We start from the raw sequence: 21,678 nt of genomic DNA on the forward strand, positions 1-21,678 counted from the left end.
GAGTGCTGGGATTAAAGGCGTGCGCCACCACCGCCCGGCCCCTTCTTTTTCTTTAAAAAAAAAAATGACATTTCGTTATTTATGGGTATGGGCAAACATGCCATATTGGGTGCGCAGGGGCCAGAGATAACTGGTGGAGTCAGGAGGAGATCTTTACTTTCGGAGCCATCTTGCCAGCCCAGTCAATTAAATGGCATTAATGTCACCTGGTAAGCAAACATGGTGACAGAATAGTCACAAATGGTCTAATGAATTCATACACTGCTCTCAAAAGACCTGGCTCTACCTTAACTCCTGGGCATGACCTAAAGGAGGTCTAAGTAAATACGCCACAGGAGCCTCTGGCTCAGCTGTCTTATTGTGGCACTATTCCTAACAGCCAGGAAACAGAACCAGGTTTGTTGTTCACAAATGAATGGATGGAGAGAGTATGGTGCAGGGCTGGGATGCAGACCCAGCATGCAGCAAGTCCCGGGTTCAAGCTCTAGCCCTCTATAAACGGGGCATGGTGGCACATGCCTGAATTCTGACACTCAGGAGAATTGGGAACTTAGGGTCATCCTTGGTTACATAGGGAGTTGAAGTAAACAGCATGGGCTACCACTGACTGTCCAAAATAATTCAAAAGAAAAGAAAACGTGGCACAGATATACAATGGAACTGTAAAGAAAAATGAAACCATGGTAACTGCAGGAAAATGGACAGGGCTGGACATAAGGGAAATAAGGCAGCCTCTCTAAACAAGAGGAAGAAGAAGTAGGGAGGGTAATGGAACGCATTCAATCAAAAGCAGAATGGTGACTGACCGAGTGACAAAAGAGAAGAGGCCAGAGTGGCCAGGGCACTCAGAGGGTTGAGGTGTGAAGAGAACAAGTCTAAGGACAGACATGCATGAAAATATCAATGGACACGTTCCTTTCGTTAGCGTAAACAAATTAGTTAACAGGAAAAAAAGATAGTTCTTGCCACCAGCCTCGTGAACTGGCCTGTAACTCTGGCTTCTTGGGGGGCTAAGGTAGAAGATTGCCAGGTTCAAGGCTTCCTGATGGTGGAGCGAGTTCAAAACCACCCAGAGCGACTTGGAAAGACTCGGCCTCAAGAAGTCCCCAGAAGGCTGGATGTAGTGCCGTGGTAGACTGCTTGTCTAGGAGTGTGAGGCACAGGTTCAGTCACTACCATCCCAGGAAACATCAGCAAACAATGAACGAATAAACGAATCCTGGCTCCCTCTGGTCGCGCAGGCGGCAGGGCGCACAGCTCACCTCTAGTCGGCCCTGCTGTGTTTTGTACACCACCTGGGGGTCCTCCTGGAGTATGTTCCCGTAGAGCGCTCGGAAATGGGCTACGTTGGGCTTCACGATGTTCAAGACTTTTGCTTTTTCTTCGCCAATCACCATGCGAAAGTCACCTAGTCAAAAGAACCAGAAAAGTCAGGCTTCAAGAAGAATTCCCGTCCTGATCCACCAACAACTGGGGCTCACTGGACAGCATGGCAGGGTCCCTCAGCAGAACACCTTCTTTTTAAAAAATGGCCATCACGGTACACAAGGAATTTGAGAGTCTGAAGTCACAGAGTCCTGTATATCAGCTGCCGTCCAGGGATCCTCTCACATGGGGTCACCGGCCTGGCCATCAAAGCTTGTTTTTCCACTAAGGAAACCTTTGCGCTGGCAAACGTGGAAACCCCGCCTGTGGCCAGTTGTGGACTTTAGGTTCCCAGCACCCAGGTGACAGACTGTTCATAACCTGTAGCTCCAGATCTGGCGGATTTAACACCATCTCTGGCCTCTGAGAGCACTGCATGAACACAGAAGACACACATGCAGGCAAAACAACTCCTTCACAGAAAGCAAATCTTTAAAAATTTTAAGTGGAAAGAAATAAAGGATGCAATATGTGCAACAGGATGAATTTTGGGCAAAAAGTTACTCTGAAGGAGAAAGAGCAACTTCTACTTTCTTTACTTTTGACTTTTTGAGTCAAGGCCTCAATAAGCCCAGGCTGGCCTAGAACTTGTTATGTAGCCCCAGTTGGCCTTCAACTCTTGACCCTCCTGGTTTGCTGGGGGTTCTAGGCACATGCCACCATACCCACTGCCACAGCTTTTGAAGCTAACGAGAAGTGACTCCTTCGCCACTGAGGATGATTGGGCAGCCCTAGAGGGAAGGGCAGTAAAACGGAGCATCTGGGTGAATACAAGAGGCTGGTGGGGTGGGGAGGGTATGCGCCTCAGGGGTAGAGCATAATCCTGGTTGGCACAAGGCTCTGGGCTACATCCTGGTGCTGCCAGGACACAACAGTAGGGCTTCCAGGTGAAGTGCCATGACAGGGATGCGCTGAAGCCCACATGGGGCAGACAGACGCCACATTTGCTAAGGGGGCCCCTCAGGAGTAGGATGGGAGAGAACCTGTCACTCAAAAGGTCACTTCTGGGGTTAATGAGAGCACTGTGACAATTATATCAGAACCTATATTACCTTTGCCAATTCCTTTTCTTGGGGGAAGAAGGATTCTAAGAGGCTATGGCCTGCATAGTGGAATTTCCTTGAGTAAACTGTTGGCTTGTTGGGAAAAAGTAAAAGTGCAAAACTGTCTGCAATAGACAGAGTGCAGTGTGACCCCTACCAGGCTCATGTTGGGGTGTAGTCTTTACTATGAGGAAAAAGGATCAAAATATCTGAGCATGGCCTTTGGAGTGACCAAGACTAGGCTGGGTCTTCATGGTGGAGTCTCCAGGACTGTATACCGGTGGCCTCATAGTAGATATTATTGGTAGGGAAAGGACAGTGGGTAGACAAAGTCCTTAGTCTAAAGTCACAACTACGGGTTACTTTTGCCTTTTTAAACTAACCACAGGACCAATGTCATTTCAGTACAATGAATATTTGGGTGCTACCAAGTATCAGAAGCCACACTGAGCCCTGAAGACACACAGACTCTACTCCATGCAGCAAGCAACATGCACAGGTTTCAGTGCAGGTTGTGTCTGTGTGGCTGTGTCTAAGGATTGCGGCTCAAACTGGATCTGCCGTGGCAAAAATAAAACACCCACTTTTCAAAGTTTCTGAGCTCACATGCCAGATAATTCATCCATTTAAGGTACACGAAGCAAATGTTTTTAATATGTCTAGGCATAATGAAACCATCACAACAAACACCCCACAAAAACCCCATGCCATTAATAACCACCCACCATCTCCTGTCGCCCCTATGCAAGCCTCAGGCAGAGGCTGACTGTCTCCACAGCTTTCCCTTACCGGCTACCCAGCTCAGACCAGCCTGGAACTCATGATCCCCCTGCCTAGGCCTGTCAATTTCTGGGGTTCCATTTGTGCCCCTCCATTCCTGGCTCCTCCCACCTTTAGGAACAAACCCAGGATTTATGCACGCTAGGCAACTGCTATCCTACTGAGCTGCATTCTCAGACCTTCTGGCTCACATGGAACCACTGTCTGTGGTCTTACACAAACTTCAGCAAAATGTTTCATGATACAAGTTGTCCGTACCATGGGTCAGTCCTTAATGCCTGTTTATGGTGCTAACTCTATTGTGAAGATGTACCAATTTTATCTACCCATTTTAGTCGATGGATGTCGGGGGTTATCTCAACTCAGACTATTCATTATGAAGCATGTTGTGACATTCAGAGAAATTTTCAGCTAAGCGTGTTTTTATTTATCTTGGGAGTAGACTTGGGGTCCTGTTAACACACTCAGTATTCTGGAGAAGTGCACTCTGTACTATTTTACACTCCCATCAGCAACCAGGAAGGTGCCAGTTTCCACTCATTAGCACTCATTCTTGCCTCCTTTTTCTTCCTGCCCCCCCCCTTCCTTGCCTGTCCTGACCTTGCTCTGTAGGCTCTGTAGACCAGGTTGACCTTGAACTCACAGAGATCTGCCTGCCTCTGCCTCTCAGTGCTGGGATTAAAGGCGGGCGCCACCACTGCCTGATTTTAAACTGTGTAGCCCAGGCTGGCCTTGAACTTGTGATCTTCCTGTCTCCTGCCTCCTTCAGCAAATCCTACTGGCATGTGCCCCCACAACCCATAACTGGCAGCCTCCTTTCAATTGCACTGTCTTAAGGTTGAAGGCAGTGCCTGGCTCTGCTGGTCCCTCATGGTGATGGCTGACCACCCGTGGGCCTGCTGAAACTTCACACTACTTCCCCAAGGACATGCCCATTCTGAGACTTGGCCTGCTTTTAATTTGGATTATTTTTTGCTGGAATTTTAAAGACACTGGTCTGTTTTCAAAAACGTGATTTTTGAAACAGCGTCCAATTTCACTTGTCTTTTCACCTCTCGGGATGATACTATTATTTACAGTGCACTAAATTTCCTTATATGGTTCCTTTTTTTTGTGACAAACTCTCATCACATATCTTGGTTGGCCTGGAACTCACTCTGTAGACCAGGCTGATCTCAAACTCTAAGGGACCCCACCTGCTTCTGCCTCCTGAGTGCTGGGATTAAGGGTATAATATTTTTGTTTGTTTTTCTTCTTTGCTATTTCAGCTCTTGGTGTAATCTCAGAAACCATTTCCTAATCCCAAATTTAAGAGTTTTACAGTTTTACCTTGTACATTAATTCTTAGGTCAAAGATCCAGTTTGAATTAATTTTGTATATGGTGCGACTTAGGGACCCAATTTCATTCTTCTACAAGTGGACACAGGTTTAACAGAAATAACTAAAGCAGTGTTTCAGGAGGTGGCCCAAATGCCACTCTGGAAGGTTTTTCCTCAGCTGCAGAAAAGACACTACCCTGGCTGACATGAGAAATGAACAGGGAATGCTGAGGGGCTGCCGACAGGCATGATTCCCCTTCACACTTCAGATAAACGCAACACAGCTGAGCACAGCAGGAACAAAGACCCAGGCTCCTCTACAGTTCAGGCCAACTCACCACAAAATGGCTTCTGTCCATCCTCAGACACTGACTGAGCACCTGGTGTGCTGGCAGACACACAAGGGTCCAGCATTTGCAGAGTGGGCACGAGACCTGGGTTCAGATACCATAGCGCGTGCGCGCACACACACACACACACACACACACACACGACAAAAAGGCTGGTTTTTAAATCTCATCCTAGTTGTTGGAATGAAGGCTAAAGATAAAAAATTAAGACCCATGCCCAGGTCTGATCAGAAAGTGGGGAGATGCTGGGGGTGCTGGCACAGGTGAGAGACCTGTACTCAGGCTGGGGGTGCTGGGCAACCAGAGTAAGAGAATTCAGGGAAGAGGAAAGGCAGGGTGAGTCACCAGCCAGATGCAGAAGAAGCCAGATCAGAATGCCTCACTGATAAAAGGTACCAAGACACATGACTAACATAGACAAGAATGATGGGTTAATTTAAGTTGTAAGAGCTAGTTAATAATAAGCCTGAGCTAATAGGTCAAACAGTTTATAATTGTTTTATTATTACTGAATTGGCTGTGGGACCAGGCAGGCCAGAAACTCCATTTATGAAACTAGTCATTTTAATATTTTAAGCCTACATAAGAAAGTTCAAGGTGATCCCACCTTTCATGAGAACTCTTCTGTCACTTCTCAGAACAACTTAAGGCCAGGCGGCTCTCTCTACCTACTCCTTCCTTACCTGCCATTTACATGAATGTTGCCAGCCAAGTAGTCATCAGTTTTACTTAAAACGTACAAGCTTATTACTATTCCTGCCAATACTGGCAGAACTTGCCCTTGCCAGTAAGTACTGGCAGAAACCTGTGCAACCACAGACAGGTCGTCCCCTGCCTCCACCCCCCACTTCCTGAAAAACATTAGATTTCACAGCTTTCAACTTGGAGGACTATAAAATAGAGCAATATAAATGCTGGAACAATCTGAAATCTTGGGAGATTTGGGTATTTGCCCAGAGGATAGAATCTGAGCAACTCAAGAACACTGGGTTCTCAAAATGAGCTCTGAAGAGCCAGGAGGAAGTGGAGCCTTTCACCACACTGCCCAAGGGGATCCATGGTGAGATTTTCATGGACAGCTGGATCCTTTACTTCCAAAAGAAAAGCCAGCTGCAGGTTCAAGGCAGTTTGAATATTCACTCAAGAAAATGGCTGTTCAGGGATGATGGTACCCACCTGTAATCCTAGGAGGTAGAGGCAGGTGGTGCAAAAGTTAAAGGTCATCCTCAGCTGCAAGGCAAGTTCAAGGCCAGCTGGTGTTACAGGAGACCTTGTCTCAAAACAATATATATATATTTTTTGCAGGGCAGTGGAGCTTTTAATCCCAGCACTCAGGAGGCAGAAGCAGGCAGATCTCTGTGAGTTCGAGGCCAGTCTGGTCTACAAGAGCTAGTTCCAGGACAGGCACCAAAGCTACAGAGAAACTTTGTCTTGAAAAAAAATACTCTCCACCCCCCCAAAAAAAACAAAATCCCTACACACACACACACACACACACACACACACACACACACACACACACATTTTAAAAAGTCAGAACCAGGGTTTAGTTCAGTGTTAGAGTATGTTGTTCAGCATGCAGGAGGCCCTAAGCTCTATTCCCAGGGGCAAAAAAAAAAAAAAAAAAAGGCCAATAGATAGATGAAAACTTTTATATGATTTGATAAATTCAGTCAAGTTTCAACATTTATATATAACTACTCCTAGAATCCACCCAGCATGATGGTGACACTGATTTTATGGGAACAAAGGAGTGATTGCAATGTTGTGGGCCAAAGACAGGAGTCCTGCATCAGACACAGTCAGCCAGGCACAGAGGACTTTGGCCCTTTTTCTTCCCAGCAGTTTGGACAAGGAAACTGTGCTAACCAGAGGCTCTCCCACTCAGCGCTCCAGGCCCCCGCATGTGGTGTACAACCAGACCACTCTGCCTCTGCACACTCATGGGGTGTGTGGGGGTGGGAGTAGGGGGGTGGGATACTGCCAGGTAAAGTGAGAGGCAGCCAAGGCAGAACCGAGCCCATTTCCTTTCTCTCCAGCTGCAATTACAGTTGTGCTGTGATGGACGAGGCTTCAGAAGAGGACTGGAGACGAGGCCTCCTGAGCCCCTCTAGGCATTACATTTCCAGGAAACCTTATCTGCACGGGGCTTCAGAGAATGAGCGCACCACTGCTGTGCAGGCAGGGTTCCTTAAACACCAGGAAACAGGGTATTTATTTAAGAGAGTCATTTTCAAGTCTTTTTTTTCTTTTTGTGGTTCTGGGGATTGAACCCAGGCCTTGCGGTGTGAATCAAGCACTCTGCCTCCAGCTATACTCTTGGCCCTCACGAAAATAATTAATAAATAATTACATTTTCAATTTATGTAGAGTGTGTGTGTGTGTGTGTGTGTGTGAAAGAGAGAGAGAGACAAGGGAACAACTCACCAGAACTGGTTCTCTCTTCCCACCATGTAGGTCTTATATCATCAAGCTCTGTGGCAGACGCCCTTACCCACTGAGTCATCCACTGGCCACAAAGCATCAGTTTGTCAATAAGATCTGTGTATGCACGCGGTGCTGGGATGGAACCCGAGAGGAGCACATGCTGGGGCCTCTCTATTGTTCCTGTAAAGGAAAGCTTGCACGGAAGCTTGCTGTGCTCAATAGCTAGGGTGAGGCTCAGGGGCTCTGCTCTCTCTGCTACCCTCTTGCCTTCTTGGTGGGGTGGGGCAGGGAAGCTTTGCCAAGACTGAGAGACACAGCTGGTTGAAAAAAAACCTAAGTGAGCATTTAGACAAATAACACAAATAAATCAATGAGCAGAAAGAAAAGCCCTTAGTTTACGTCCAGGAAGAAGAGGACTCGAGGACCTGCCACACTGTCCCTGGCACAGTGAAGAGCAGTGTGAAGGATGTGTGAAGTCGGGGATGGCGTGAGAAGCAGCAGGTTCTGTGCCCACGCTTCATGCATACAAACCACGCACAAGGCAGAGAGCATGGCCGGCATGAAGACAATCTCCTACTCTTGGGAAACAAACTGGGATGTGCGGCCTCAAGGGGACATGGTAGTGGGACATAGTTCCAAATAGCGGGTGGGGCGGGGCAGTATGGTGAACACCAGAGACAGAGGTTCTCAAACTGGGACCCCTGGAGGGGCATCAGTCATCCACAAATTGGCTGGAAATACATGTGCTTGGGCCACACTCCAAATATATTAACAGCTGTCTGGGGATGGAGCTGGTACCGTAAACTCTCCAGAAGTCTCCCTGGGGAAGGTCTGGACACACACTGTACAAACCTGAGTAGGAGAGCCCAGCAATCTCTATGAAGAGGTCTTGCTCGGAGAAGCTTTCCGGGAGCATGAGGCAGGCAGTGGTCACCGCGCTCTTCAGGTTCTTATCCAGGGCCGATCTAAGAACCGCATTCTCATTCATCGATACAATCTTCACCTGGAAAAGGCACACCATTGAGAGGCAGCACCGCAGAGGCGGGTGTTGCTCAAACGCTGACTGCCCCCTCTGCGGACCACTGAAGAGCTAAGAACTCAAGCCTAGAGACAAGAAGCCATCATGACTCTAACAAGAAATCACCAAACCTCCTGTCAAATGACAAAGTCAGAGAAATTGTGACAAAGAAAAGATCATGATTTCAAAAAAAACAAAAGTTAATATTCTTATTAAAATTAGTTTTTATGTTCATGAGTGTTTTGCCTGCATGTAAGTATGTGCAGCATGTGCATGCAGAGGCCAGAACAGGGCATCACATGCCCCGGAACTGGAGTTACAGGTGGTTGTGAGCACTTGCTGCTCTTCCAGAGGACCAGGATTCAGTTCCCAGCACCCACATCAGGTGGCTCACAATATATATATATATATATCTCCAGCTCCAGGGGATCTGACTCCCTCTTCTGGACTCATGCCAGACCCAAATCTTCCCAGAATTGCCACAAAGGCTGAGTATCATACAAGCCCACAGTACCCTGTACGACAACTGCCTGGCTCAATCGAAGGGCCTTTTCCTTCCGATGCAGCAGGAGCTGCTCCTTGACTCCCAAGTGCTCAGTTTAAAGTCTGCACTATGGTTAGCAGGACTTCCCAGTGCCAGCTCTGTGGCTTCCAGCTCCATGGCAACAGGCAAAATCCTCAGCAATAAAATGGTCTCAACAACCAATCCCACAAGTTTGCTGGAAAAAGGGAAGGAGACACTGCACACAGCCCCAGGCGGATAGAGCCTCTTTAGATTTCTTATGCACAGAATAACTTTCTCTTATTTTATCTTTTTGGGGGTTTGTTCTTTTGTTTTGGCTTTTCTTTGGGGGGGCCTGGCATTAACTACAGTTTATCGTCATGTTTTACTTAGACAGGGTGATGAGAACCCTGAAAATAAGCCAAACCACACCCATTCCTTCCTTCTGTTTTCTTTTTTAAAGACAGGGTCTCACCATGTAACCTTGGTTGGCCTGTAACTTGCTATGTGGAGCAGGCTGGCCTCAAATTTGGAGATCCTCCTGCCCCTGCCTCTGAGTGCTGGATTAAAGGGATCTACCACTGTGCTCGGTTCTGATTTTAGATATAGTTTTGTTGTGTAGCCCAGACTAATCTTGAACTTGTGGTAATACTCCACTCTCTGTGTTGTACGTGGTGGGACTACCCGAGGTTGGAGTATTCCTAACATTCAAGCCTCGTATACAGCAGGTGAGGCAAATCCACTTGATCCAACATCACCCCTTCTACCCTCATGATGAGAACATGATGGGCCCGTAATTAAGCCTTCCACTTCCAGGTGAGTTTAGAATTGCTGCATTCACTGAGTAAAAGTAAAGAGTCTAGGACAGCCAAAGGCTGGCGATGAAGCAGCAGCAGAAACAGAGTGAATACACTAACAACCACGTTCTAAGTGTTCGGAGTTTCCCTCGTGGATTCAGAGAGGCACTTCTCGTCTCGACAGATGGTTAAAATAAAATGAACAAACAAACAAAAACCCCATTTTTTTTTCCAGTGCTAACGATGGATCAAGCCCAGGGTCTTCCACATGAAAGGCACCTTACCTTCAGCTAGGCTTCCCTGGCCCAATTTTAAGCTTCTAAAATAACTTCCATGCTCATCCCCTAACCTTCCTTTAAACGTTTTCATTTAGGGAGTGTGTGCACGTGTGTCCACACACGTGTGCATGCGCTCACATGCCACAGTGTGCGTGTGGCTCTCAGAGGACGACCTGAGGGAGCTGGTTCTCTCCTTCCGTCATACAGGTTCCAGGAATCACATTCGTCCTTCACCCACTGCTACCTCACTGGCCTCTTAGAACCTTCCATTCCACGTGAAATCATGGATGCAGGAAGGCAACCTCCTCGCCTCACTGGTGGGGAAACTCCTGATTTGTCCCGAGGCCTTTTGACAACCACATTCCTATTCTCACCCTTATCTACCAGGTCCTTAACAGTGCCGCAACCCCCTTTTGTGTACGTTTCTGTGGCTTGCACAGAAACCCAGTGAAATCAGGAGCTATTTGGGGATGTGACTAGCTAAAAGATGCAAAGAAACGCACAAGCTTGGGTGTCTTTTCCCGGTTAAGAAATGCCACTTGTTTTCTAAGAAGCCCTCTACTAGCCTGTCAGAGAGCAGTCTGCTTGCTATTTAAGGTTGAGAGAGGGAAAATAAAAGAACCCTTACTCAAGGGGAAAAATGTGTGGATCTGATTCTCCAACGAAAGGTGAACTAGGACCTCGTCTCCGCAGCTCTGTTATTTGTTGTTCAGAGTGAAAAGCCAGTGAAAGCTTGGGGCCCTGCCAGAGAGGCCTGGGAAAAGAAAAAAGTCCTCAGATTTGTGAATAGCTGTTTGTACCTACTGGGAATGCTCCGACCTGGACCGCACAGACGGCATTAGCAATCTGAACTGCAGGGAGGACGGGCGATGCTTGAAGGGTCTTTTAAAGGGGAGATTTGTGAGTGCTTCCCAAGCCAGGAAAAAGACTCACACGAGGGGCTCCCGTATAACACAGCGATAGGCGGGGACAGCTTGCAGCCTCCAAAAACCCAGACCCGTGTAGTCCTATGACTCTAGGCTCCCACCAGAACCTCCCCATCCAAACCTCAGGGGAGGTGGCTGCTCTAAGTGGTCACTGCTCGGAGCCATGAGACTGGCTGGAGCTTGGTCTATCTGCTGGGACTGGGGGCTCTTAGAACAACTGATATGGGGGTCTTATTTTTTAATCCTCAGCATGCACAGAGGAGAAACTTGGCTGCCTCTGAGTCACTAAATGGAGAGTTCAATCTTTGCATTCCAAAGGTGAGCTAGGCCAGCTCACAGTAGTGCAGAGCCCGGTTTCCCGACTCCTCAGCCAGGCCTCTCCTATACCACTGGGATTCAGAATGTAAATCAATAAAACTACAATATGGAGAAAATCACCTTAGTGTGAACATACTGAAAACCACTCGATTTTATGCTTTATACAGATGGACCATATGCATATGAATTCTTTCTCAAGAAAGCTGTTATTTTTAGCTATTTTTTAAAAATTTTTAAAAAAATTTTTTTGAGTATCTCACAGAAGGCTGGCCTGGAATCAGAGATCCACCTGTTTCTGCCTCCTGAAAGCTGGGATTAAAAGCTTGTATCACCATGCCTACCTCCACTAAATACTTCAAATTCCATGATTTTTATATTTTTGGTTGTGAGCCTAGCCTTTAACGGCTGAGCCATCTCTCCAGCCCTCAAATTCGAAGACTTTTTACTGAAAAAACATCTGTTGTAGGACTTGGGATACAGCTCTCTGCTGGCCTTCTGGGTTCCTTGTCCTGCACTGTGCATGGGTAGACAGGCACGCACACATCTACACCAACGCATACATAGACAGCAAGTGACTCAGAACTTAAAGTTGTTCAGGAAATAAAAACAGGTAGCTTTTAAACCATAAGGCAAGCTGACAGAAAGTATGAAATACATTTTTTATTTAATTTGTTTTTCTACGTTTGAGATAAGGTCTTATGTGCTTCTGGCTGTCCTGGAACGTATGGCTATCCACCTGCCCCACCTCCTGAGAGTAGAGCTAAAAGCATGTACAACCTTGCTCAATGAACGTGTAATAGAAGTATAATTTACAGTCAACCCTTTCTAGAAAAGTCCTTCTTTTCAAATCCTTTATCTTCCTTTTGAACATTTAGCTTGCTGGTGGGTGAGAAATCCCTTTTCAATTTGCAAGACACAGACACTATGTAAGCTTTAGAAGGTATAATTTGATGCAATGCCTTTTAAAACATGAAAGACGAGGAGCTCACACATTTCAGGATTCTTTCTTGAGACATTAGCTCATTTTCTTGTACAAGATGCCACCAACCCATCAGCTTTGCTCAAGCATCACAAGTATTTACTGCCACCTACAGGTCAAACGTTTATCTGCTGCTCCTAATGGGGAGAGGCTGGCAGATTTACTCCTACAGAAGTGGGTGCCAAGGTGGGGGTGGGGTGGGTGTTAATGGTGTTCACTTATTGTCTTCAATGATTTATTCGAAAGATTTAATTTTAATGTGTATGAGTAAATTTTGTGTCCATTTATGTACATGAACCACGTGCGCAGTGCCCAAAGAGGCCAGAAGAGGGACGGGGTTTCTTTGTGTAGTCCTGGCTTCCTTGAACTTACTCTGTAGACCAGGCAGGCCTCGAACTCAGAGATCTACCTGCCTCAGACTCCCAAGTGCTGGATTAAAGGCGTGCACCACCGCCTCTCTAGCATTTTTGATTTCTAAAGGCTAGTTTAAAAAACTTTCTTTAAAGGGCTGAAGAGCCGGGCAGTGGTGGCACATGCCTTTAATCCCAGCACTCGGGAGGCAAAGGCAGGCGGATCTCTGTGAGTTCGAGGCCAGCCTGGTCTAGAAGAGCTAGTTCCAGAACAGGAACCAAAAAGCTACGGAGAAACCCTGTCTCGAAAGATAAAAAAAAAAAAAAGGGCTGACGAGTCAGTTAAGCAGTTGAGGGCACTGGCTGCTCTTCCAGAGTGCCCAGGTTTAATTCTTAGTACCCACATGGCAGCTCACAACTGTCTATAACTCCAGTTTGAGGAGATCAGATGCCCTCTCCTGGACTCTATAGGCACTGTATGCACACGGTACACAGACATACATGAGGGCAAAACACCCATTTATATAAAAGATAAATCTTGAAAAAAAGCTTTAAAGTAGTCCAGGCAAAAGTATAGTACAGAGACATTTTGATTCAATCTCTTTAAATTTGAAAATTACAGACAGCCAAGAACACTGGGAAGGAAACAGCATTTTCTGAGTGTCTACTAAATCAAACGCTTTCAAATAACTGCCCACAGACAGACTATCCTGAGGTGAGGTAGACCCAGCCATCAGTGCGGGGCATGCAGTTAGATGAGAAGCAGACACCGGAGACCAGGTGTGCTGTATTCTAAAATGCTGTGTTCTTTTGATTAGGCAACCCTTCCAGTTTCCAGGCAGGGCAGGACTGTCACCGCCATTCTGCAGATGGGCTAACTGAGATTTAGAGACAAAACCCACTTGTGCAAGTTCATATAAACAGCTAACAGTGCAGACCTAAGGCTTCTCCTTTTATAGTCACTACTTTCCCATCAAGCTACAGATTTTGCAAAAACAAACAAAAATAAAACAACCCCAATAAAAAATCTCCAAAACAATACCCCAACACCTGCCACAGGCCTGGGACTGTCACCCCAGTGGCAGAGCACCTCTGATCACACTCTTGGGACTGGGCATGCTGGCACACACCTGTAGCCCCAGCTCCTCTGGGGAACACGACTCAGGACAGGAGGAAAATCTGGGACAGAAAATGTGTATTTACAAACTTTCAACTGCGGTAAGTTTCTTAGTGTCGGGTTTTACTGGTTATAGGACCTTGACGGGATTTGTTCACTGTGCTGGTCTGAAAGAAAATGTTATCCTGGATATTTACAAATGCTTCTCCAGGGATAAGGATAATGCTCAGCTGGAGGGTGCTTCAACCAGTGTGCACCAGGCCCTGGGCTCCAACCCCAAGACACCCACCTGTTCTAACTGAAGTAGAAACAACAGCACACACGGGGATGGCATCACGTGCATATGTTTACCTGAGCACATACACGTGTAGTACGCATCCACATGTGCAAATGGCACACAGATGTGTCATACTGCTTCAAACACACAATCCTGGTCACGTTAATGAGCTGCACTACCACATTTAAAGTTCGGGTTATGAGACGGGAGACAGCAGAGCGTTCACTTCACATCCATCACAAAGAGTGTTTGTGCTCTCTCTCCCCCTCTCCCCAAATGAAAAAATAAATAAAATAAAAAGAAAGACACCACCCTCAGCACCTCACTGTGTTCACCAACATGAGTCTTTGGACCTTGCTGTTTAGGATTTTGTTTTATTTTGTTTTTGAAGATACATTTATTTTATGTGCATGAGTGTTTTGGCTGCATATACATGTATGGCTTCGGGTTCCCTGCAACTGGAGTTACAGATGGCCGTGAGTCACAATGTGCGTGCTGGGAACTGAATCTGAACCCTGTAGGAGAGCAGTCGGTGCTCTTAGCCATGGAGTCATCTCTCCAGCATCCTGTTTAAGGCAGTCCTACTATCTGAGCATGATCGATTAATTCAGTCTTTTCTGAGTAACTCAATCTCCAGTACCCCTCACCTTCCTGAAGCTGGGGAGCCCTCTCGCCCAGTAGCTGTTTCTCTGTTAATTAGCCCTGTCCTGAAGCTAAGCAGATGCTCATCCAGCGTCTCAGGGGCTGGGACTGTGGCTCAGTGGTGGCAGTCCTTGCCCCTTTGTTCCATCCATGAATTCCATGGGTTTTAGGACCACTCTGCCAGGACCCAGGACAAAGCACACTGTATGCCTTACACATACATTACAAACACACAGATGCATACGTACATGTTATGCATAAAAAGCTCCTCTTATTGCACAACATCACAGAGTAATCTCTGTATACTGTGGGGTGGTGACCTACACGGAGGGTAAGAGGACTACTGACATTCCCATTTCCTGGAATTTCCTATCCTTCAGCTCACAAAGATCAAATCGAGGCTGTGCTATAGCTGTGGTGGTGTGAAGGGCACAGACTCACCGGCTTTTGGAGGCGCCCAGCGATATACAGGTTATTCCAGTTCAGGAGGTCATCGATTAGGGTGCCAGTGGAAATAACCCCGTATTTGATAAGCTGCAAGAGAAGACGTGAGCATGACAAAGGGCAAAGCACCAGGCTGCTGCTTCCACAGGCAGAAGCGAGAAGGGCTGAGGTCTTGTCGGGAACAGAATGCTGATCTAACTAACTAATACCTATCCTTCGAAACCCCGCATCCTGCTGGGCGGTGGTGGCACACACCTTTAATCCCTGCACTTGGGAGGCAGAGGCAAATCGATCTCTAAACCTGGTCTACAAAGCAAGTTCTAGGAGAGACAGGACTACACGGAAAAACCCTGTTTCAAAAACAAATAAACAACCCCCAAACAAAGAAAACAAAATAAAAATAAAAAAAGAAAACCCATTATCTCTATTAAAACTGCCCAGAGATTTAGCGTCAAGACTGACTTGGTTTCCAAGGTACAGGGAGTGAGGTGGCCAGTATTTGATGTGTGATTGTTAAAGGCAGAACGGCTCTCAGACAGCATCTGCTATCAGTCCTCAAGGCTAGCTTCTTCTAATTTCAGAAACGATGATTTAGGTAACGTTCTTCATTTGAGAAATAAAAACTGAGTGTCAGGGGCCAGTAAAAGGGCTCAGTAGGTAAAGCTGCTTGCGGCCAATCCTGATGACTTGAGTTTGACCCTAGAACCCATAAGATGGAAAGAGAGAACTGAATCCTGCCAGTTGTGTCCTGACTGAAACAGACAAACACAAACACACACACACACACACACACACACACACACACACACACACACAAAATGCAAATCTTAAAAAGAAATGTGAGATCCAGCAACAGTAAATGACATGTCACAGTGGCGCTGCACCAGCAGATTGACAGTTTGGTTCTGCAGCTGGGCACAGCAATGCATGCCTCCTAGGTCCTGCATTTGGGTATAGCAATGCATGCTGCCTAGGTCCTACAGCTGGGCATAGTAATGCATGATGCCTCCTAGGTCCTGCAGCTGGGCACAGTAATGCATGCCTCCTAGGTCCTGCAGCTGGCCCAGTAAAGCATGCCCACAGGCCTGCTGTCCCAGAACCCAGGGGAAAGCTGTATTGCTTGAGCTGCAGTGTAGTTTGGGGCCAGCCTGGATAGCAAAGAGCCTCAAATAACAGAAAACCCTAAGGGCTTAACACTTAGAATTGCTGCCTGGTCTTCCCACATTCTTTGCATCACAAAATATTAGAAATTCTTTAATTAAAAGTGCTTACTGGACTTTTCCCTACGGTGGCGTTCAGTGCTGTTGCCGACTCTTTCAAATGGTGACAATTACAAATGAACATCCAAAGATGAAAATCCTCTTATCAGTGTTAAGCACGTGGAATCACAGAGGAGGCCATTTCCACAATAATTTGTATAAACCTCCGGCGTGGATTTCCAGGCTTACTTCCTCTTACATGTGTCAACAAGTATCTAAGTAGTCTTCTCAGGCTGCAAATATTTAAAAAGTAGCTAACAAATTACAACTAAGGAGTACAGAACTACGGCACACAAGTGTGTGCAAACATTCGTTTACTGGCGCTTTTGCTGTTGTTTGGAGATTACTAATCAAAGACAGGCTTGGCAGAGTACTAATTATGAAGGAAGAACCAAACGATGTGCTGTACTGCTTCAGACAAGTGACAGCTCGGCCGCCCCAGGGCCACTGCAGTCCTGGGAGTCCAGGGACTTGCCATCAAGTAGCGGCAGGACCTTAGAAAGTCACTTTCCCTCTCCAAACTTGAGGTTTCCTTGACTGCATAGAGCAGGCAGACCGGAAAACCCACGCATATCTGGGCATGGTACTACATGCTTTTATTCCCAGCACTCGGGAGGAAGAGAGAGGCAGATCTCTGAGTTCAAGTCCAGTCTGGTCTACAGTATGAGTTCCAGGACAGCCAGAGCTACACAGAGAAACCTTGTCTCAAAGAAAAAAAGAAAAGAAAGAAAACAACAATAACAAAATAAAAAGAAAAAAAGAAAAGGGATGGCCTCAAGATTATGAAGACATGACTGCGCAATCAATCACTTCTCTGCCAAGTTCAGACAGGTCTTCAAACCCTTCTCATGTCATTATGCTAACCTCCTGCCCTTTACAGCCTGGTCCTTTGACCAATTATAGGATCATTACCTGGGGGCTTGTCAAATATGCAGAATCTCAGGTTCCATCCCAGACCAACTGAATCTGGACCTGCATTTTAACACGATCCCCAGGAGACTCACACACCTGTAAAGGTTAGACTGCCCTAAGCAATTGGCATTAGCATCAGCACAGGCAAACCCGACTCCCTCTCTCTCTCTCCCATCTCCCCCACAGCCCTCTGGGAAACTAGGATGCTTCACTGAGTTAGACCCCTCTCCATGCTGGGGAACAGATCCAGGACCCAGGAAAGCGTTCAGCCACTAAGCTGTATGGCCAGGGCCTTGACTGCATAGAGCAGTTAGACTGGAAGAGTTACATGTATGTAGGGTTCCTGACATAAGAGTCTGGGAGGTGGGGGCGATCTAAACACCTTACCTATCCTCTGACATGCAACTCTCAAATCCTACCCACCTGGTGATACCAGGAACTTCCCTTCAGTCACCTCACGCCACATGCTCCCAGCACTGGAGAGCTTCTTCACTTCCTGGCAGTCCCCACTCCTCCTAGATGACATCACTCTATCCTGCTCCACAGTGGCCCTGCTGCTTCTCCATACCTCCCAGACAGTGGTCCTCAAAATGTGAATCCCCACCCAGGACCCACTACTCAGTGCGACCAACAGATTAAAACTTGGGAACTACTTGGCCAAGGCTCAAAAGATAAATTAAGTCCAGTCACTGACAGCCGTTTCTTATACCACAGCCACAGCCTGACAGACCAAGACTCTAGCTCTGTCTGTCCCTGGGTTTAAGAAAGCTGGACAAGGTGTGACGGTTTCCTCAGAATGCGGACACACGATTTCACACCAGGATTCTCCTGCCAAATTACAACTGCCCAGTTAGGGCCACGGCGTTAAGGCACTTACCTTCCCGTCACACATGATCAGTGGGTTGAAGTAGACGCCGGCACCATAGTTATTCTGGACAGAAGAGATGATCCTGGGTCCCAAGAGTTTGAGGAAGGAGTAGTGGCTCCAATTCTTCTTCAGGTTCTTGGTGTGCCAGGCGACAGGGTCATCTACAGTGAACACCAAGTCTAGCATGGGATTCTGGAAGGCGAAGGGACAAGAAAGGGTTCAGCACTAACATGCAAAGAAAACACTAGAGAAATAATAAAAAAAATCTTAAAGTGCTACAAAAGTACATGTCATGGTCAGAAGACCCAGGGCTATCATCAGAAACCCGAGCAGGTCCCACAGAGCAATGCTAACCTGGCTTTCAGCCATGTGAGTGTTGAGATCACACACTCACTCACTGTGGGTTGACATACGATGGATCAGTTTACTTCTACAATATCTCACAAGGCAGGTTTGCTATTCCAACTGTATAGGAAAGGAGACGGGCCAGGGAAAGCACTTTGCCTAAGGGTGTAGAACCCAAGTGTGGCAGAACCAAGGAGAGATGGTTTCTCTTGCAGAGGACCTGAGTTTTATTACCAGCATCCACATGGTGGCTCACAACCATCTGTAACTCTAGTTCCAGAGGACTGATGCCCTCTTCTGACTTCTGTGGGCACAAGGCATGCATGTGATCCACATACAATCACATGGGTTAAAGCACGTATACACATAAATAAACCTTTAAAAAATTTAAAAATCATTAAGAAAAAAAAATACCAAGCTCTGGAGCTCTCAAGAGCCTAGCACTGAAGATAGACAAATTATGCCTAAACTGACTCTATATAGAAACATCTAATATAGCAACTGGAACAAAGGGACAGGGAGAAAGGACTTTTCTTGGACATGACACATAAGTTCTGAAGAATATAAGAGGCGCACAGGCTGGAGAAGTAACCCAGGAAGCATGGAAACGGCAGTCCGGTTAGAGGAAACTGCTCCCCAAGGCTACTCAGCCAGGCATGCTCCAGGACTTGCAGTCTGAAGTTAGGGTAAGAAAACATACTCTTGTGGTACTGAATGAGACCAGGTTTTTCCCACACTAAAGAATCTTCCAGAGAGAGGAGAAGGAGAGATCACGAGGAGGAAAATCTGAGAGAGCAACTGGAAGATTCCACCCAAGAAACAAAATGGCGTTATTAAGTAAGGCACTGATAGAGTGGGAGAATACCAGACTTCTTAGCACAAACGTAGAGAATGGAAATTAAGGAGAAAGAAGCACACTTTCTATGAGAGAATCCTAGGTCAGCTCAAAGGAAAACCTCACGGAGTGAGTACAGGATAGCTATCAGGAGGATGAGGGATGCTATGGGTTTCCCACGGTAACCTCAAACCATTGGTGATATTAAGATTTGGAGGTCATGGATAGGGCACGATTGTGTATGTGTGTATAGATGCACAAGTCTGTGTGTTTGCAGGCCAGAGGATGCTGGGTTTGGATAGGGCACTAGTGAGTGTGTGTGTGTGTGTACACAGATGCACAAGTTCACGTGTTTGCAGGACAGAGGATACTGGGTTTGGATAGGGCATTAGTGAGTGTGTGTGTGTTTGCAGGCAGGAGGATGCTGGGTTTGGATAGGGCACTAGTAAGTGTGAGCGTGTACACAGATGCACAAGTTCACGTGTTTGCAGGACAGAGGATACTGGGTTTGGATAGGGCATTAGTGAGTGTGTGTGCGTTTGCAGGCAGGAGGATGCTGGGTTTGGATAGGGCACTAGTGTGTGTATGTGTGCGTCTGTGTGTACAGATGCATGAGTCCGTGTGTTTGCAGGCAGGAGGATGCTGAGTTTTGCTCTCAGGCGCCATCCACTTTTTCTGAGACCATTTCTCACTGGTCTGGAGCTTACCAGTCTAGGCTGGGAGCCAGTGGGCCCCAGCGATCTGTGTCTGCCTCCCTAAGACTAGGATTACAAGTGTGCACCACACTGCCTGGCTGATGGAGGATTGTAAAAAAGTAATTATGATAATACATATGCAGCCAAGTGAGAGAAAGCAGGTGGGAGACAGGAGAAATGCAGGCAATACCAGGAGACAGATCTGGCCAGGTGCTAGACCCGGAGTGCCCAACTGTAATCTGTGCACAGATTTCTGCAGGTCACATGAAGACTTAGGCTGCTCTTCTCCGTCAACTCTGGAAAGCAACAAGGCTCAGTCCTAACTACAGTCTTGTTAGTGTGCTGAGCGGAAGAAATGCACCATCACCTGCCCCGGTCCTACACCCAGTCCATCATCTTTCTTGAAGCCCAGGAATCATTTCATATTTTCTTATCTTCAGTTGTGGCTTTCAAACTTGGCCGTGAGATGTTTTACACACTGATCAAGTCCAAGCCTCATCCTAGGCCAATGAAATCAACCTGGAGACAAAACCATTTAGTATTTCTAAAAAAGCGCTGGGAAACTCCAATGACAAAGGCTGAAGACACTTATGTTGAATCGGCTTCTTTCTCCACCATCTCTTCCTAACAGCTCCCGGTTTGGATGGAAGTAGACAGAGTACTTATCCTTCACTGATCCTATCAGTTCAGGCCAGTGGGACGGCTCAGCAGATAGTGGCCCTTGCTGCCAAACCGAATAAACTGAGCTCAATCTCCCCAGGACCCACGTGGTGCAAGGAAAGAGCCAACTTCCTCAAGCTGTCCTCTGACCTTCAAGTGTACGCTGGTTACGCTTGTGTGCTTGCCACATAACCAGCAAGTAAGTAAACGTAAAGGCTAACAAATATATTTACTGGGCGTGGCAGCACGAGCCTTTAATGCCAGCACTGTGAGTTCGAGGCCAGCCTGGAATACATGGTGAGTTTCAGCCAGCTCCGACCTGGAAAACCCTCATGCCGAGGTCACTTTGATAGGATGAACATTTTACTAGTTGTTGCTTGGCGTGTCTGGGGTCCGCGGGGACGGAAGGCACACCCGCGAACCGGCGAAGGTGAGCAGATGCCAGGCCTGAGGCTGGTTGGAAAGGCGCAGGTCTGGGGACTCACCTCCTGGTGTGCATTGGGTCCCGCCTGGCGGTACACCGCGGAGCCGTAGGCGAAGGCCAGGCTCAGGTCCTCGGGGAAGTGAGCCAGGATCCTGCGCAGGCCCACGCCCGAGCTCTGCAGCGCCTGCACCGCCATGGGCGGGCGGGCGGGCCGGCTGGCTGGTACGCCGGTAGGGTAGAGCGTGCAGCGCCTACACCGAGCTCGCAACTCCGGGTCGTGAGGACCGCGCTTCCGCCTGAGCCACGCCCCTCCACGCACGCACGCTTCAGAGCCGGCGATTGGCGGCCTTCGGAGAGGTCGGGGCTCCGTCGCTCCCCCTGGCGGTTGGAGGAGCACGCTACAGTCCCACCCTGGAACTGCAAGCTAACCTGCTATAAAGCCTTGCAAATCCTTCGTAGATTCAAACTAGGAACGATTTATTTATTTATATGTATACAGTCTTCTGCCTGGACGCCAGAAGAGGGCACCAAATCTCACTATAGATGGCTGTGAATCACGGCCTAGCTGCTGGAAATTGAAGTCAGGATTCTGGGAGAGCCGCCAGTGCTCTTAACCTGAGTCATCTCTCCAGCTTCCCCCCACACCTCCTCCACCTTTTTTTTTTTTTTTTTTTTTTTTTTTTTTTT

General features: G+C 47.3%; 1 protein-coding gene across 5 annotated transcripts in view; it reads right to left on the minus strand.

Moving 5' to 3' along the window:
- The window catches only part of Tamm41 (TAM41 mitochondrial translocator assembly and maintenance homolog), a 33,452-nt gene extending 12,173 nt beyond the window's left edge, over positions 1 to 21,279 (minus strand). For 2 of the 5 annotated variants that reach the window (XM_005365035.2, XM_026788317.1), the window contains exons 1-5: positions 21,053 to 21,279; positions 18,042 to 18,224; positions 14,991 to 15,083; positions 8,198 to 8,348; positions 1,263 to 1,408 (exon numbers count right to left, since the gene is read on the minus strand). In XM_005365035.2, the coding sequence (XP_005365092.1) occupies positions 1,263 to 1,408; positions 8,198 to 8,348; positions 14,991 to 15,083; positions 18,042 to 18,224; positions 21,053 to 21,187 (708 nt within the window). In that variant the 5' untranslated portion in view covers positions 21,188 to 21,279. The other 3 variants (XM_026788316.1, XM_026788315.1, XM_026788318.1) reach the window with 3 other exon arrangements.
- Positions 21,280 to 21,678: the final 399 nt, after the last annotated feature.

Source organism: Microtus ochrogaster, unplaced genomic scaffold, assembly GCF_000317375.1.
Source record: "Microtus ochrogaster isolate Prairie Vole_2 unplaced genomic scaffold, MicOch1.0 UNK1, whole genome shotgun sequence".
In the NCBI taxonomy this organism is placed as follows: Eukaryota; Metazoa; Chordata; class Mammalia; order Rodentia; family Cricetidae; genus Microtus; species Microtus ochrogaster.